The following is a 16,654-nucleotide window of genomic DNA, read 5'->3' as shown; positions in this document are numbered from 1 at the left end:
CTTGTGTATTTCTGAGTCAGCCCCAGTGGGGTTTAATCCAATATTCCCAAGAAAGAATTCCTTGATGTGGTTTCTGCACCTTCCTCCTCGGGGCTCCTTAATTCAGTATTTTTTGGGGTTGGCAGATGCTCCAAGGGCTTCTTTTTACCAAGATCAGCCGCATTTTCCTGAGGATTGATTGGCACCAGGGACAGGGATGGAGCAGAATTCCAAAGGAATTCCGATGAAGCTCGAGCAGGGCATGATATGAACCCAAATTATCCTAAAATTATAATTATTTCTATAAATCTGACCGCATTTGTATCGCCAAATCAAGTCTCCATAGTAAAGCCAATGTATAAAAATAGGATTTAAGTACTGTTTTTTGCTAAAATGGATCCTCCAAAGACCCAAGTGCAAAGCAAAATTGAGTTGCTGTGGCAGAAGCTGCCATTTTAATGACTGTGGAATACTTTTAATTTTTCTACGGTTAAAGAATCCCCTTTTCTAACCCAAATGAATAATTTTGACATCTCTGGGCAATTTAAAGCGGAAAAAAAAATCTAAAATCTTCATTGGACTTTGTATAAATCGTGTATGTCCTTAACTGCTGACTAGCACAGGGAGAAGTGGGGGTGGTGACATCAGTGCTGGTGTCAAAATCTGCCGCTGACACCAATTTTTTACATTTCTTCATAATAAAAATTAATGACACTGAACCCGCGCCCGGGGCCGCGTTTTCCCTCCAAAACCGCGCCGGGCCCGCGCGGCGAATCTGCGGCTCGGGCCTTGAGGCCTCGCAGCGCCCCGAAAGGCTCCCGGAGAAACGGGAAAAAATTGCAGCGTGGCGCCGGTGAGGGAGGGACGCGGCGGGCGCGGCGGGAGGGCCGGGACGGGGCGCGGAGGAGCCCCGGTAGCACCGGGAACCCGTGGCGAATCTGCGGCCCGAGCTCCGCCGCGTGCGGGCCGCGCTGCCCGCCCTCCCCGCGGGGACAGTGGGCGGGCCCTGCGCGCCGTGATGGTTCGAACGAGCCAATGGGACGCGGGCTCTCGCGGCCTCTGACCAATCGGCGGGCGATGGGGGCGTGGCCAGCGGGGTCGGCGGCACCGCCCCCCCGCTCGCATCCTCTCGGCGGGGCGAGCGCGACCATTTTGCGGGGGGGAGCGGCGGCAGCGGGACCGGCACCGACACCGGCACCGGGATCAGGGAGCGACACCGGGATCGGCGCCGGGATCGGGATCGGGGAGCGGCACCGGGGGCGGCGGCGGCGCCTGACGGGGGAGCGGCGGCTCCGCAGGCGCGGCCTGAGGCGCTGGGCCCAGCGCTCCCGCTCGCTCCGGGCGGCCTCAGCGGCCCCGGCGGCCTCAGCGTCCCCGTTCGCTCCGCGCCCAGCCCCGGGCGGCCCGAACCGGCGGGAAGATGTCGCGGCCCGTCAGGTGAGTCCCGGCGGCGCCGCTCCCGCCGCTGCTGCCGGGCCGGCCCCGCGCAGGGCAGGCCGCGCTCAGGCCGAGCCGATTTCTCCTCTATTTCCCCTTGTTTCCCCCCTGCTAACTTGGCACGGCCACCGCAATAAACACCGCATTTCACACTGCGCCGCTCGCCCGGGCCCGGGGGCCGCGCCGGGGCGGCCCTGCGGGCGCTGTCCCACATTTTGTAACGGGGAAAAGCGAAAAATTTTTCGCCGCCGCCGTGACCCACTTGGCGCAGGGCGGGCGCCGCTCTCGCCGCGATCCGCGGCGCCCCCCGGGCCCGCTCCGGGCGGCGGGGCCGAGCCCAGCACGCTGCCGGGGGAGGGGACGCGGTGCCATCCGGCGAGGGTCCGGGGCACGGGGGCTGTGCATGGGGAACCACGCGTAGGGGAGGAGCCGGCAGGAGCCGCCCCCTCGGTGCGAGCGCCGCTGCCACACGCCCTGCTCCGCCCGCCCGGCCGGCCGCGGGCTGCGCGCTCCGGGCTCGCCTTCCTGCTGCTCCTTTCCACCCCCTCCTTTCCCTTCCCGGCTGTTTGGCAGGAGGGCTGTGCGTGGCCGGCGGGCCCGGAGGTGGGTCTGGGCTCGGTGGATTGGGTTTGAGCGGTGTTGGAGCGCTGGGTGGGCTCGGATGGAGCGTGGTGGCTCTGGGGAGCGGCGGCGCAGGGAAGTGATGCCCGAGGGAAGGGCTGGAGCTGTGGCAGGGGTGGATGTTTGGGAAAGGTTCTTACCCCAGAGGGTGCCGGGGCATTGCCGGGGAATGGGCACGGCCCCGAGGCTGCAGAGCCCCAGGAGCGTTTGGACAGTGCTCCAGGAGTGCCCAAAGTGGGATTTTGGAGCGGCTGTGCAAGGCCAGGAGCTGAACTGGATGATCCTTGCGAGTCCTTCCCAGCTCAGGATATTCTGTGAGTCCCTTGTGTCTCAAAGGAGGTGGCAAAAGAGTGAACTCGTGATTTGTCTTTATAGCAAAGGTGTGAGGTTTCCCACAGTGTTCTTCTGATGCTCTGGAATTTCTTCATTCTCAAGTAACTGGTTGTGGTTTTATTCCCAGTGAGCCTGTATTAAATACAAATCAATTGTGACTATGATGCATCTATACGTTTAGAGATGGCAGCATTGGTATTTAAGTAATACCTCTCATCTGCAGAATTTAAAAAATATAAATGCAACCCAGGACTGCTTTGCTAAGTAGGGGAGTGGCTCAGTGATGGGTGAGCTGCCCAAATTATTGGTGATGTGACTCTGCTGCTTGAGAGGACACTTCAGTGTTGGTCATTCAGCTCTAGAGATTTGCTCCAGGTAAGGAAAGGGTGCTGTCTTTAAAAGCAGAGCCTCTGGGCTTGCTGGAACTAAGCATTTTTACAAAAATAATTAAAATAAAACACCTCTGTCTAGTCCTGCAGCGTTGTGAGAGGTCTGCCTGGTCTCAGGCTCAGCTGGCAGGCTCTGCTCTGCAGGAAAACTGAAGCACCAAAGTCCAGCAGGTTGTTGGGAGCACAAAACCTCCTGCAATGTGGCAGGATAGATGCAGCAGTCTCTTATCTCTATTATTTAATAGCCCTTCCAGGGGAAAAAAAGGTAAATATTCAATGGTTGCTATATTGTATTGCTCTGCTAACTAGAGAACTCTGCCAGTAGATTTAAATCCGTTAATAAATTAATGCTGGAATGAAATTTTTGCTGCCTGTCTTAGTTGTTTTTTGGTAAAATGGAAGCCTGGTGAAAGATTCTTCATCAGAGTGAGGTTTAGTGGTGGGAGAGTTTCCCTCTAGTCAGTGTTCTTGGAATTAACTGGTGATGTCTGCTGGTTTCTGGTGAAAATGTGTGCACCTAAAGCAGTGAACTTCATAAAATCCATCCTATATCCCAAGTTTTTATGCCACTTGTTGAGAAAATTGACCTAAGGCTGAGTTTGGCTGTTGAAATCAGTTATTTAAAATTCAGTAGTAATAAAACCCTGGTATTTACAGGCTTCATGTGCTGGCACTGAGAGCCAGGTACTTCCTGCACTATTCCATCGCTCCTGGGTGGATAATGATGGGGTTTTCAGTGTTGTTAGAAAAATGCAAGCAGTAAAAACTAAAGGAACTTGAAATTACTGAACTTCTGCATCTCTCCTGAAGTTCTGCAGAAAAAGCTGGGGCTGCTTATGGGATAAAATAAAATACTTTGAGCCACTATTTTTAAAAAAAATATAATATATATTTAAAAAAATATATGTATATACACAATATACATATTATATTTTTATATATATATATATATATCATCAATTAATATGTTTTAAGTCAGAATTTTTGACTTCTGGTGCAGCCTTTCATCTGCTTTTTCTCACTGGACACTTGCTGGTCCTCTCCTGCAGGCTTTGCAGATGGAGGTTTTGTGGACAGGGTTTTTTTAGTCATTCATTTTAAGCTTAAAACCAGTTATTAATTTATCTCAGGGCTTCAAGGCTTCCCATCCTTTTTCTGGATTTGAATCCCAGCCTGGTGTTGGCGCTACAGTGGAAGGGTGAAATTTTACTTGCAGGAAAAAAGGTATCTCTTAAATATAACTTGTTGCCAGTGTTGTAATGGGCAATGTAAAATAGAAATATTGTGATTGTGGAAAAGCTTCCATGGGATTGCAGGAGAGCAACAGTTCCTTGGGGATTGGCACTTAATAAAATTGAGTGGTTGGTGCTGTGTGGGTCAGAGATGGATGAATTAAAAGAGGTGGAGGTGCAAGAAAATTCAAAATATCAAGGTGAGGGAGCGAGCTGGGTGTTTGGGTTTGGTTCCTCTCCTGCCCTGCATCATTTCTGTGGTAACATCTCAATTAGAGTCAAATAGAGAAGGAGCACAAAACTGATTTAATTACTGCTGCAGAAATCCTTTAATTGTTTGATGGAGTTCCAAGTGGTGTGGATCCCTGAAAATCCTGCAGAGCCTGACTCTGAGGGACCCTCTCAGTGGTGAGTCCTGAGCCCAGTTTTTCCCCAGATTAACCCCAAAAACTCAGGTTTAGGTCCCTGAGTGTCACCAGGTGCCCTGTGCCACCTTCTGGTGGTGGTTTTGAATCAGTGCTCATGGAAGGCCCAAATCCAGCACTGCACATTTGCTTTGCACAGCTCTGAAAATCCCTGCAGGAAACACTTCTGGCTGGAACATGTATTTTCTGTGTATAAAAAAAGCAACAAAAAGTGCTTTTAATGGCAATATTTGTTGATAATTTTGGTCTCAAAAGGGGACACCTTTACCTGAAAGTGAAACCCGAGTGCTGAGCCAGCCCTGAGGGTCAGGGAGGGGCTGGAGCTTTGCTCAGAAATGCTGAGGGTTGTGGTGAAAAAACCATCCAGAAATCTCAATAACCATTTAACCTCCTTGCCTTTGTTCTATTGGATTGAGGGTAGGTGATTGTCATTTGACCTAAACATTCCTTTTCAGTGCCTGGATTTTTTGAAGACTCCTTTTAGCATTGCTTTTCAGGATTATGTGTCATGGTTTTTTGTTGTTTTATTTTTTTTTTTTAATGTGGATTTTATCAATGTTTTTTAATGCTTGTACAAATATCTGGAAACCTGTACATTCCCTTTAAAAAAAAACTTCTCTCCCTGACTGTAGGGCTGTGCTGATGTTGGTTTAAAGGCTGAGGGTTTAGGGACTAAATTGAAGATGAGGTACGAAATCCTTTCTCAGTTTTATAGGCATTTAGTGATCCTTTGACATGTTGATGTTGCTTTTCATAACTCCAAAATTGCACTTTGGCAGGCATCAAGTTGCAATTTCTGAGCTGTAGTTAAATTACTGGAGAATTCCTTTGCTGAGTGCTTCCATCCTAAAATGTCAGTGAGTTAGTGTTTATTCCAAAAATATTGGACTGACAGCTGTTCTTAAAAACTTGTGCTGTTCAACCCCTCTCTCTGAACTTTTACCATGCACACTTGGTGTTAATCTGAATTAGCAAGGAAATGAAATTCAAATTTCAGTTTATAATTTAAACCAGGCTGAACGATTCCCATCCCAGCCTATCCCGTGCCTGTCTTTTTACGCTCAGCCTAAGTGGATTTACCAGAGAGTTTATTTTTATGTCTTGCCTTAACATCTCCCAGCAAAGAGAAGCTCTTCACTGCCACCACCAGCTCCTTTTTCCTGGCTCTTAACTCCAGTGATGTTGCAGGGAAGTGTTTTTATCACCTTGGTGTAGTAAACACCACGAGCTCTCTTTGCACACCCGCAGTTCTCATTGCTGCTGACTAAACTTCTAAATAAAGCTCTAAAAATAAAACTTGGCTGGGCTAAAAGAGGTGAACCATGAGTTTGGAGTGAGGGGAAGGGCAGGTGCCAGCAGCAGGTTGGTTCTTCCTGACCCTCTGAGCTTCTTTGGTGCTGTTAAAGATTTTTATCAGCTTTTTTAATCTTGGGTGATCTCAGGGCAGAGATTCCTTCTTTATTCCACCCTTCTTGCCCTGCCAGATGCCCATAAGAAAATGCAAGGGAACAGCTTTGCTTTTGGTTTCTTCTGAAACAATGATTTTTAAGTTATTATTTTTAAATACAAATGGCACTTTCTTTTCACCATGTGAGGAAAACTGAGCAGGGTTTAGTCCCTGGCTGAAAAGCCAGAGATTGGTGCTTGGGGAAAAGATGTTTGCTATAAGAATGATATTTTTGTTAAAGGATATTTTTTTATTAATTTTTTGTTTATTTTTTGTTAATTTTTTTGTTTATTCCTTGTTATTCCTTGTTATTCCTTGTTATTCCTTGTTATTCCTTGTTATTCCTTGTTATTCCTTGTTATTCCTTGTTATTCCTTGTTATTCCTTGTTATTCCTTGTTATTCCTTGTTATTCCTTGTTATTCCTTGTTATTCCTTGTTATTCCTTGTTATTCCTTGTTATTCCTTGTTATTCCTTGTTATTCCTTGTTATTCCTTGTTGTTATTCCTTGTTATTCCTTGTTATTCCTTGTTATTCCTTGTTATTCCTTGTTGTTATTCCTTGTTGTTATTCCTTGTTGTTATTCCTTGTTGTTATTCCTTGTTGTTATTCCTTGTTGTTATTCCTTGTTGTTATTCCTTGTTATTCCTTGTTATTCCTTGTTATTCCTTGTTATTCCTTGTTATTCCTTGTTATTCCTTGTTATTCCTTGTTATTCCTTGTTATTCCTTGTTATTCCTTGTTATTCCTTGTTATTCCTTGTTATTCCTTGTTATTCCTTGTTATTCCTTGTTATTCCTTGTTATTCCTTGTTATTCCTTGTTATTCCTTGTTATTCCTTGTTATTCCTTGTTATTCCTTGTTATTCCTTGTTATTCCTTGTTATTCCTTGTTATTCCTTGTTATTCCTTGTTATTCCTTGTTATTCCTTGTTATTCCTTGTTATTCCTTGTTATTCCTTGTTATTCCTTGTTATTCCTTGTTATTCCTTGTTATTCCTTGTTATTCCTTGTTATTCCTTGTTATTCCTTGTTATTCCTTGTTATTCCTTGTTATTCCTTGTTATTCCTTGTTATTCCTTGTTATTCCTTGTTATTCCTTGTTATTCCTTGTTATTCCTTGTTATTCCTTGTTATTCCTTGTTATTCCTTGTTATTCCTTGTTATTCCTTGTTATTCCTTGTTATTCCTTGTTATTCCTTGTTATTCCTTGTTATTCCTTGTTATTCCTTGTTATTCCTTGTTATTCCTTGTTATTCCTTGTTATTCCTTGTTATTCCTTGTTATTCCTTGTTATTCCTTGTTATTCCTTGTTATTCCTTGTTATTCCTTGTTATTCCTTGTTATTCCTTGTTATTCCTTGTTATTCCTTGTTATTCCTTGTTATTCCTTGTTATTCCTTGTTATTCCTTGTTATTCCTTGTTATTCCTTGTTATTCCTTGTTATTCCTTGTTATTCCTTGTTATTCCTTGTTATTCCTTGTTATTCCTTGTTGTTTTTTTGGGGGTTTTTTGGGGGTTTTTTGGGGGTTTTTTGGGGGTTTTTTGGGGGTTTTTTGGGGGTTTTTTGGTTTTTGTTATTTTTTATTATTTCTTGTTATTTTAATTTTTGTTAATTCTTTTTTGTAATTGTTTTGTTAATGTTTTTATCAATTCTGCAGCTGCCACTTCCACATTTCCAGAACCTGATTTAACCTGTCTCTGAAGGAAGCAAGGTGGAAAAACTGCCATTTCCATCTTATTTAGTAGCTCAGTGAAGTCTAAAAGTGTTGTTTATACGTGGAAATTCTATTTTTTCCACCCTATTTATGCTTTCACAGGAAAAAACCCAATACTTTATACATGAAATCAGATTTATTTAATAACTTAATTGCTCTTCTGATGCTTATCAGAATAAAATCCGTATTTTTCACTCATGAGATGGGTCAGGATGCAACCTTCAGGAAGGCTCCTTGTTGGAATAGGAATGTAAATCCAAATTTTCCAATAATTGTGTCCCTGAACTGGTATTTTACCCCACTCAGACTGGGAGGGAGTGACCAGTGCAATTGTACTTTGTTCCACTCACATGTGCTCCAAAGCTTGGCTGGGATTCAGCCTGTACAAATCTTAGCTTTCATTTGCCTTTTTGGGGTGTTTTTTGAGGGTTTGGTTTAATTTTTGGGTTTTTTTTTTTGATTTCTTTTAGAGATCTGGGTTAAATAAAACAATTTTGCATCCTTCTGTAGGCCATGAATTAGAGGTGCTTGTACAGGAGAGCAACTTAAATTTGATTTCAGATGGATCAGCAGTGATGGCTTTGAGGTGTCTTTGAACTGACCAGGTTTATCAGCAATTAATTAGTGATAATGAATTAATTGACAGCTAATACAGCTCAGTTTGGGGAGCTCAGTGTGAATTGTGCTGAGAGCAGGAGAGGGAAGGGAGGAGAAGGAAAGGATCCATGTGCTGGGTGGAGTTTTCCAGCTGTGGAACTGAGCTCAAAATCAAATTTATCCTTGGCTTTGGGCCAAAAGGATTGGAAAAAAAGGTTCTGTGGGAATATCTCTAATTCCAGCTCCTCCCAGCCCCTGTCAGTCCTTCCAGGAGATGTTTGGAGTCTGAGTTTGAGGCATTATCAGCTGAAATTTAATTGAATTATTCCCTGTCCTGATTCCCTCTGGTTGCTGTTTTACAGGGAAGTTAATTTGTCAATAAAACAGTTGGGATTTGATTGACAGGATGCTGATAAAATAACCAACAATTCCATTTTGGAGGTTTCTGTAAGTTCAAGAAGCAAATTTGATTTTGTTGACATCCAGACGAGTGTAACTCGTTCAGAAAGCTCCTGGAAACGCCAGTGAAAATTTTAAATGGCTTTAAAAACAAGGATCACATGGGAAAATAAAAATTGGAGGAGAAGGTGAGCTGTGAGAAGCAGAAATTCCAAAAGGAGCAGTTCAGAAACATTTGATTCATAATCTTTGTGTATTTATCAAAAATAACATTCAGATTCTGAGAGTGTAATCCAGACTGTTGTAAAACCTCCTCAGGAAAATGCTGTTTATGTTTTAATATACTTAATTATGAATGAATTCAGCCTTTGAATTATCAAAGTTTCCCTGGGATGTTTTTGGGCTACAAATCCAGCACTGGAAGCAAGGACGTGGCTCCTTTTATTCCTTGAAGCTTTTGTAGCTCTGAAATGATGAATTCCTAATTTTTTTTTCTTCTTTTTAACAGGAACAGGAAGGTGGTCGATTACTCCCAGTTTCAGGAATCAGATGATGCTGGTAAATGATTTTTTTTTCCTTACTCTCCTTGGGCAGGAGCAGCTCATTATTACCATGCATATCAATTTTTCTGCTTCTAATCACATCTTCAGCTCCAATTCTAAGGAGTTTCTGTTCTTCACAGCCTGAACTGTTAATAAGTATTTAAAAATATAATGATTCTCATCTGTTTTGTATTAAACAAACAATGGTGATAGAAATCTTATTATTTAATGCTGGGTATTGTTGTAGTGCCTTGAGGCTGTTGGCAGCAATGCCTTCCTTGCTCTGTGTTATTTTCTTGGGCAGAGGCTCCTTGATGCCACTTTTTTCCACAAGAAAAGATGTTTTCCATTTATTTTATGGCTCCAGTTGAGCCCACATTATCAGGCATTTGGAGGGGATTGCAGTTAAAAGAAAAAGCATAATCTGTGTGAATTAACAAAATATTGGTGGATCACTTTTAGAAAAAATGTAATCTCTGAATTAACAGAACATTCCTAAAAAAATATAATCTGTGTGAATTAACAGAAAATTTGTGGAATGTGATTTGAGTTAGAAGATGAACTCAATGCTAGGGTTAATTAAAATGAGACAAATATGAATAATTCTTAATTAGAATTCTTTTATTCATTAAATAAGGTGTTGTCTAAGAGTTGTAAGGAGTTCTGTAAACTATTTAATGACATCCTTTATCCCATCACAGGACAGTAAATAGTGTGTGCTGTCAGAATCATGCAGAAATCCATATGGATGTGAATTTTTAATAGGTTTATATAATACTTAAATATAAAATGAGATCCTGTGTCCTCTTGGGAGGTTTTTTGTGTTTCCCTGGGTGATGTACAGAGCATTTTCATGGGGCTGATGGCAGAAAAAAAAGGTAAAATCAGTGTTTTAAACCAGGACTTGGCTTCCACCAAAGCTTTTTTTAAACTCTGTGATGTTTTTCTTTTTGGTGTGGGTGGAATGATCAGTTTGAGTTGTAGCTGAGGAGAGAGCTTTGCTGGGAATGAGTTTGATTCAATCCCATTTTGTCCCGTCCAGATGACGATTATGGAAGAGATTCAGGTCCCCCGTCCAAGAAAATCCGTTCGTCTCCCCGAGAGGCCAAAAACAAGAGGAGATCTGGGAAGAATTCTCAGGAGGACAGGTAAAAATCAGCTTTTCATCTCTTGGGAACATTTCCCAGAGCCTTGTCCTGTGTGTGGGGAGCAGCATTTTCCAACTGCAGCTGGAATCCCAGCGAGCTTGGGCTGAGACACTGAGGTGCTTTGTTCCTGATGGGAATAGACAGAGAAATCAGGTGTGAAACACTTGTCAGTAGTGCTCCATCATTCCAGCAGCTCCAGAGGCAGCTGCAATGGCAGGGAATGTGATCCAGGCAGGAGGATTGGCAACTGCTGCACGCTCAGGTGAGGCAGGGTGAGCTGCAGCTCCCGTCCCCTGTGCTGTCAGGGATGGGGTGGCACCGAGGGCAGGGGATGTTTGGGAGTTCTGTGGCTCTTTCTTCCTTCTGGATAATCCATAAACACAGAACTTGGTTTGGGAGCTGAGCTGCTTTTCCTACTGAAAAGGAAAATTTTCCGTTTTGCAGTCCCCAAATGATTGCTGTGAGACCATGGAAATAATTTATTTTATTTTCACAACAAATTTCAGCTTCAGAGATGGAGGTTCTGCCAGCTGGTTCTTGTTCTATCACCCCAAAATGTCTTTTATTTTCCAAATCAACCAAATTATCAGATCATTTGGGAAAGCTTAGGTCAGGCATGTGCCACTTAAGAGCAGCATGCACAGAATGGAATCTAAACAATGACATAAAGACAAGTGCTGTCTAAAAATCTACCTTTATTTCATTTATAGACCACATATAAACCATCAGAATTGTAACTAAAATGGAAGCTGTGTGGACTGTGGGTTGGTTCACCTCAATCTCATTATTTCCTGCCTGGTTTTAGTTCAGCTGTGATTCAGAGTTTTGAACATTATCATCCCAACCATGATAACTCCACAGACAGCTGAGTAATCCTGAAAGTACATCCAGGAAAAGTGCAAATTCTCAGCCTAGACATCAGTTTGCTCTTTAAAAACTGTTAATTTCCACACGAGAGTGACTGAAATCAAAGTTGAGACAAGCACTCAGACTTTATCTCTCTCTCATTTGCAGTGAGGATTCAGAAGACAAAGATGTGAAGACTAAGAAAGATGATTCACACTCAGCAGGTAACTGATAGCATTGTGTATCTTTAAACTGTGTCTCCTCACACCTGTGAGAGTTGCAGGAGTAGAGTTTGAGAGAGAAAAGAAATAATTCTGATTTATTTTGAGTCAGATGCTGCCTCTGCTGCTGTTACTTCCCATCCTGGTTTGGGATAATGTCTTTTTTCTTGTGTAATGTGATGGTCCTATCAAATTTGTCCTCACAAGTGGATAGATCTGGTGATCCCTGCAGCTTTTATCCAAAATGAGACGAGAAACTTCACCTTGGTGCCTTTTCCTCGCAGATGAAGATTTTGGCAGTGAGGACGATGACGTAGGAGCTGACGATGGCAAAGCCGACAGCGACTACGAGAGCTCCCAAAAAAGCAAAAAAGGAAAGAAGGCTAAACCAGACAAGAATAAGAGAGCAGCCTCCAAATCCAGGAAAAGGCCTGCAGGTAAAAAAATAAAGAGAGGAAAAAAAAAAAGTGGTTATTTTGCAGTGAAAATACAACAGAGGAGCTTTGTTGGGTGAGCAGGGAAGGAGCTGAATTGTTGTCACAGTAACTCAGTGAGTGTTTGAACCCTCTCATGTTTTAACCCCTGCCTCGAGGCTCTGTACTCACCACACTTTGGGGCATTTTGCTGCAGAGGACAGCGAGGATGAGAAGGAAGATCACAAAAACGTCCGTCAGCAGCGGCAGGCGGCGTCCAAAGCAGCCTCCAAACAGCGGGAGATGCTCATGGATGATGTGGGCAGTGAGGAGGAAGAGCAAGAGGATGATGAGGCACAGTTCCAGGAGAGTGAGTAAACGGGATTGGGAAAAAGGGACACGGTTTGCTTTTTGGCTGGGGCAATCAGAACATAAATTGTGCTCCTCAGTAACTTCATTTTTACCGTGTATCTGTCCAAGTTGGGTTTTCACAGCTGGAATTTGTGTTCCAAGTTTGCAGCAAAGGTTTGTGTGTGTCTACAGAATTTGTCTTCACAAATGGATGGATCTGTTGGTCTGATTCCTGCAGTTTTTATCCAGAATGAGACAAGAAACTTCATCTTGGTGCCTTTTCCTTGCAGATGAAGAGTTGTTTTTTCCCCAAAATCTGCTTCCCAGAGATGTGTGTGTGTGTTTCCCAAAGATGTGTCTCTGTGTTTCCCAAAGATGTGTGTCTCTGTGTTTCCCAAAGATCTATTTTCATTGTAAGCAGCCCTAAAAGATAATTACAAAGTTCTCAATGCTTGTTTTCGCTGCTTCTTGCTGTCCCTGTGGCATTGCTGATTTTAAAAAAATCCCAGTCAGATTTTGTACCACAGCAGATAAATGGAAGCCCACAAGGTCTCAGAGTTTGTGTCCTAAATTTAACTGGCAGATCTCAGCTTTTCCTTCCTTTTTTCTTCTTTTTTCCCCCCCAAAACATTGGAATTTCCTTACGCTTCCAGCAGATTCAGGAAGCGATGAAGACTTCCTCATGGAAGATGATGATGACAGTGACTATGGCAGTTCAAAAAAGAAAAATAAGAAGGTCTCCAAGAAATCCAAGCCAGAGAGGAAAGAAAAGAAAATGCCCAAGCCCAGGCTAAAGGCTACAGGTGAGTCTGTGCAGTGAAAGTTTCTCAGTTTAAAACCTAGGTTTTATTTTTGCTGCAGAAGGCTTGGTAAAAATCTTGGGGGTCACAGACACCCACAAAAATGTTGAAGAGCCAAAACCAGCACGATTTAAAGCACAGCAGTATGGAATAATGAGCTGGATTTAATTCTTCCTTTAGGGCTTGAATTGATCTTGATGGTAAAAATGTGATAGTATTGAAAACCTTCCCTGCTGAGGTGCTGCATTCTGACTTGGTGACAAATAATAACAATTTGTGGCTTTGTTTGGGACTTTGTGATGGTGTCAGGGTAGGGAAACATGAAGCAAAAGTGAACTGGATGCATTTCTGCAGGGAGTTTCAAATGATAACAGCAGTGTGAGTTCTGCTTTGACAAGGGCCATGTCCATTTATGATGTCACATCCAGCAATTAGCCAGGACTTGTAATTAAACAGCTTTTAAATCTCGTTAGTTCGCTCTTCACCTCAGCTTTGCTAATTGGGAGTGCTAAAAACACCGTGGGTATGGTCAAACTGCTGCTGAATGACTTCAAATCCCATTTACTGTGATTTTTTTTGCTGCTGCTGAGTTTTACAAGGTTTTTCTTTTTCCAGTGACCCCCAGCCCAGTGAAAGGCAAAGGGAAGGCAGGTCGCCCCACAGCTTCCAAGGCAACAAAAGAAAAGACCCCATCCCCCAAAGAAGAGGATGAAGAGCCTGAAAGTCCCCCAGAAAAGAAAAAATCAGCCAGCCCTCCACCAGAAAAGTCAGGGGATGAGGGATCTGAAGATGAAGCACCCTCTGGTGAAGATTAAAAATGGCAGTTGAGGAAAATCTTTGTTTAAAAAAAAAAAGAGGAAAAAAAAAAAAAGAAAAAGGAAAAGAAAACAATACTTAGGGGTAGAACACGGTTTTGGCTGTGGCTTGACTCATGGGCTTTGAATGCTGTCTTTACTTTCAGCTGTTTAATACAGTGTGTCCTTTTTTAATAAGAGGAAACCCTTCTACAGTAATATTTTGAAGTCAATGTTCTCTGTTGGCCATTCCGTTCTCCCTCCCCTGCCAAATCTGAAAAGCCATTTGAGACAAATTTAACAGACCATTCAATATTTCATGTTTTTTTTTTTCAAGGAATACTGCAGTTGTGAAGCAATAAGGTTTGAGACTGATCTGTGGAAACCATACTTACAAAAATCCTTAAGTAGAATAGATTTTTCCCAGTGCTGGTAAGAGCTGTTTAAAACTATTATCCTGTATTTGGAATATATGGAAAAAATAATAACGAAACTCTGCTTTAATAGACTTTGAGATGAGTTCACTCACAGCAAAAAAATGTAGTTGATCTAATTCCAGTGGAGGAGGATGGAACACGGGGAGGAATCCTGTGTTTCTTGGATTCAGGCACATTTTTCATGGAAAGCAATCAAGAGATGCTCCAGTGTCTTTGATTTAGAAAAGACCCTCCAGTCAGGATGGGAGATCTTTTGTCTCTGCTGGATAGGAAACTGTTCTGCTGTAGGCAAATTGCAGCTCATTCCATATAAATTCACATACTCAACCTACAGCCCTCCCATGTCCATTCACCCTTATTTTATTCCTTCTGTAGAGGGGCAGAACAGGGAAGAGAAATTGCAAAATCATTTTTAAAACTGCTTTCCTTTGGGTATGGTGGAAACTGTTTTTATTACAGGTTTTTTTCCAAGGCAAAAACAAATTAATGAATAATGTAAAATTAAATTCTTCAGCTTCTGGGGCGAGGGATGTCCTGTTGTGGCTGTGAGGAAAGGATTCCTGTGGTGCTCTGGTCACTGGAGATCCCGTGGGTCAGCCTGGAGTGTTTCTCTTCCCTTCCCCTGCCCTCAGCAGAGCTCCAGGGATCCCTGGCAGAGGGGGCACAGCGGGCACGGAGCAGCTCCGGGGCCTCATCCCTGTCCCCACCCTGGGATCTGTGGGGTCAGCTCCCCATCCTGCCTGTGGGGTCTGTGGGATCTGTGGGGTCAGCTCCCCATCCTGCCTGTGGGATCAGCTCCTCATCCTGCCTCTGGGATCTGTGGGGTCAGCTCCCCATCCTGCCTGTGGGATCTGTGGGATCAGCAGCTCCCCATCCTGCCTGTGGGATCTGTGGGATCAGCTCCCCATCCTATCTGTGGGATCAGCTCCCTATCCTGCCTCTGGGATCTGTGGGATCAGCTCCCCATCCTGCCTGTGGGGTCTGTGGGATCAGCTCCCCATCCTGCTTGTGGGGTCTGTGGGATATGTGGGATCAGCAGCTCCCCATCCTTCCATTGGGATCTGTGGGATCAGCTCCCCCTCCTTCCTGTGGGATCTGTGGGGTCAGCTCCCCATCCTTCCTGTGGGATCAGCTCCCATCCTGCCTGTGGGGTCTGTGGGATCAGCTCCCCTCCTTCCTCTGGGATCTGTGGGATCAGTTTCCATCCTGCCTGTGGGGTCTGTGGGATCAGCTCCTCATCCTGTGGGATCAGCTCCTCCCCTCCTTCCTCTGGGATCTGTGGGATCAGTTTCCATCCTGCCAGTGGGATCAGCTCCCCTCCTCCCTCTGGGATCTCTGGGATCAGCTCCCCCTCCTCCCTCTGGGATCTGTGGGATCAGCTCCCCCTCCTCCCTCTGGGATCTGTGGGATCAGCTCCCCTCCTCCCTCTGGGGTCTGTGGGATCTCTGGGATCCTGCTCTGCCCCCTGAGCTGGGTGTGCCGTGTGGGGCACTGTGGCTGGAGTTGGGATTTCCCTGTCAGAGCAGGACACTCGAGGCGTGTGCTGGCATTTTAATGTGCTTTTATCCAAGCAGCCATATCCTTTCTTCCTTTTTTTTAATTTCCTAAACTTCATTAAACTCCCCAAACCTCAGTTTTCACACCCTCAGACAGAGTTTTCTGCCACGTTTGTTGGTGGAAACATTAAAAACTGGACCTGCCATTTTTATTTTTGGGGTTTTTTTTTCCCTTAAACCCTCTGTGCTTGTGTCTGTTGCTGACATTCTCTTCCAGCTGACCAGCTTTGCATCCTTCTCCTATTTTTCCTTTTTATTTTATTTTTTTAATCACAGAACTCCCCATTTTGTAACCAGCCAGAAGGTGACATAAGGCAGCTAATGAATTAAGTTGGGATTTCTGGTGCAGATCTCGAATCCTGTTTGGGATTTCGGAGAGTTCTCAGATGCTGTGATACACTAAACACGATCAGGAAGGACCCTGAATCCGTAGGGAGCTGAGGATGCTGAGCACAGCTGGGGAATGGAATATTGTCCTGTGTGATTCCCTAAAGCCTGGATTTTATTGAGGCTGGTAAATCCCCTTTACCTTATAAAAAATTGAAGTTCTCTAACGTTCATGACTCTCATGGAACTACTGTTGCCGTTACAATAAAGATGATGTTGTTTCATTGTAAATCCAATTTTATTTTTTAAAGTGGTTTGATTATTTTATTTTTTATTTTTAATTAATTTTTTTTTTTTCCAGAACAGCTTCATGCTGCAGGGAAATTTCAGTCATGAAAAAGAAAACGTAACCCCCTTCACCTCTCCCACACCTCTTCCCACCTGCTGCATTTCTGGGAGAGCAGAAATTCCCTCAACTTCTTGGGTAACTCTGGGAAAATAAACAGCCACATTTTAAAAATAAAAACCATTTTGGGGGTAGAAAACACTTCTTCTGCAAATCTCTGGTTCCCAGAGCTGTTCCCCTGCAGTCCAGACTGTCTCAAGCCACTCTCCACTGGCTTCTTAGGGTTTTTTTTTTGGG

General features: G+C 44.0%; 1 protein-coding gene across 2 annotated transcripts; it reads left to right on the top strand.

Moving 5' to 3' along the window:
* Positions 1-1,096: 1,096 nt before the first annotated feature.
* Positions 1,097-16,307, top strand: NUCKS1 (nuclear casein kinase and cyclin dependent kinase substrate 1). Of its 2 annotated transcripts, none has more exons than XM_086861827.1 (8): positions 1,097-1,416; positions 9,085-9,134; positions 10,161-10,266; positions 11,281-11,336; positions 11,618-11,770; positions 11,964-12,116; positions 12,754-12,900; positions 13,513-16,307. In XM_086861827.1, exons 1-8 carry the CDS (start codon positions 1,400-1,402, stop codon positions 13,710-13,712), a joined length of 882 nt encoding a protein of 293 aa, XP_086717953.1. In that variant the 5' UTR covers positions 1,097-1,399; the 3' UTR covers positions 13,713-16,307. The 2 variants fall into 2 exon arrangements, with proteins under 2 accessions (XP_086717953.1, XP_086717952.1); XM_086861826.1 differs by having other exon boundaries at positions 1,134-1,416; positions 12,751-12,900.
* The last annotated feature ends 347 nt before the right edge of the window (positions 16,308-16,654 follow it).

The sequence above is a fragment of the Cyanistes caeruleus genome, chromosome 24 (genome assembly GCF_971803275.1).
Source record: "Cyanistes caeruleus chromosome 24, bCyaCae1.hap1.1, whole genome shotgun sequence".
NCBI classification, from domain to species: Eukaryota; Metazoa; Chordata; class Aves; order Passeriformes; family Paridae; genus Cyanistes; species Cyanistes caeruleus.
The sequence above is the reverse complement of the archived record's forward strand: the minus strand, read 5'-3'. Positions and strand labels throughout refer to the sequence as shown.

Bases quoted from the DNA above. Each gene is read 5' to 3' on its own strand.
- NUCKS1 (XM_086861826.1), top strand. The intron at 11,771-11,963 runs GTAAAAAAATAA...ATTTTGCTGCAG, and splicing joins ATCCAGGAAAAGGCCTGCAG to AGGACAGCGAGGATGAGAAG. The intron at 12,901-13,512 runs GTGAGTCTGTGC...TTCTTTTTCCAG, and splicing joins GCCCAGGCTAAAGGCTACAG to TGACCCCCAGCCCAGTGAAA.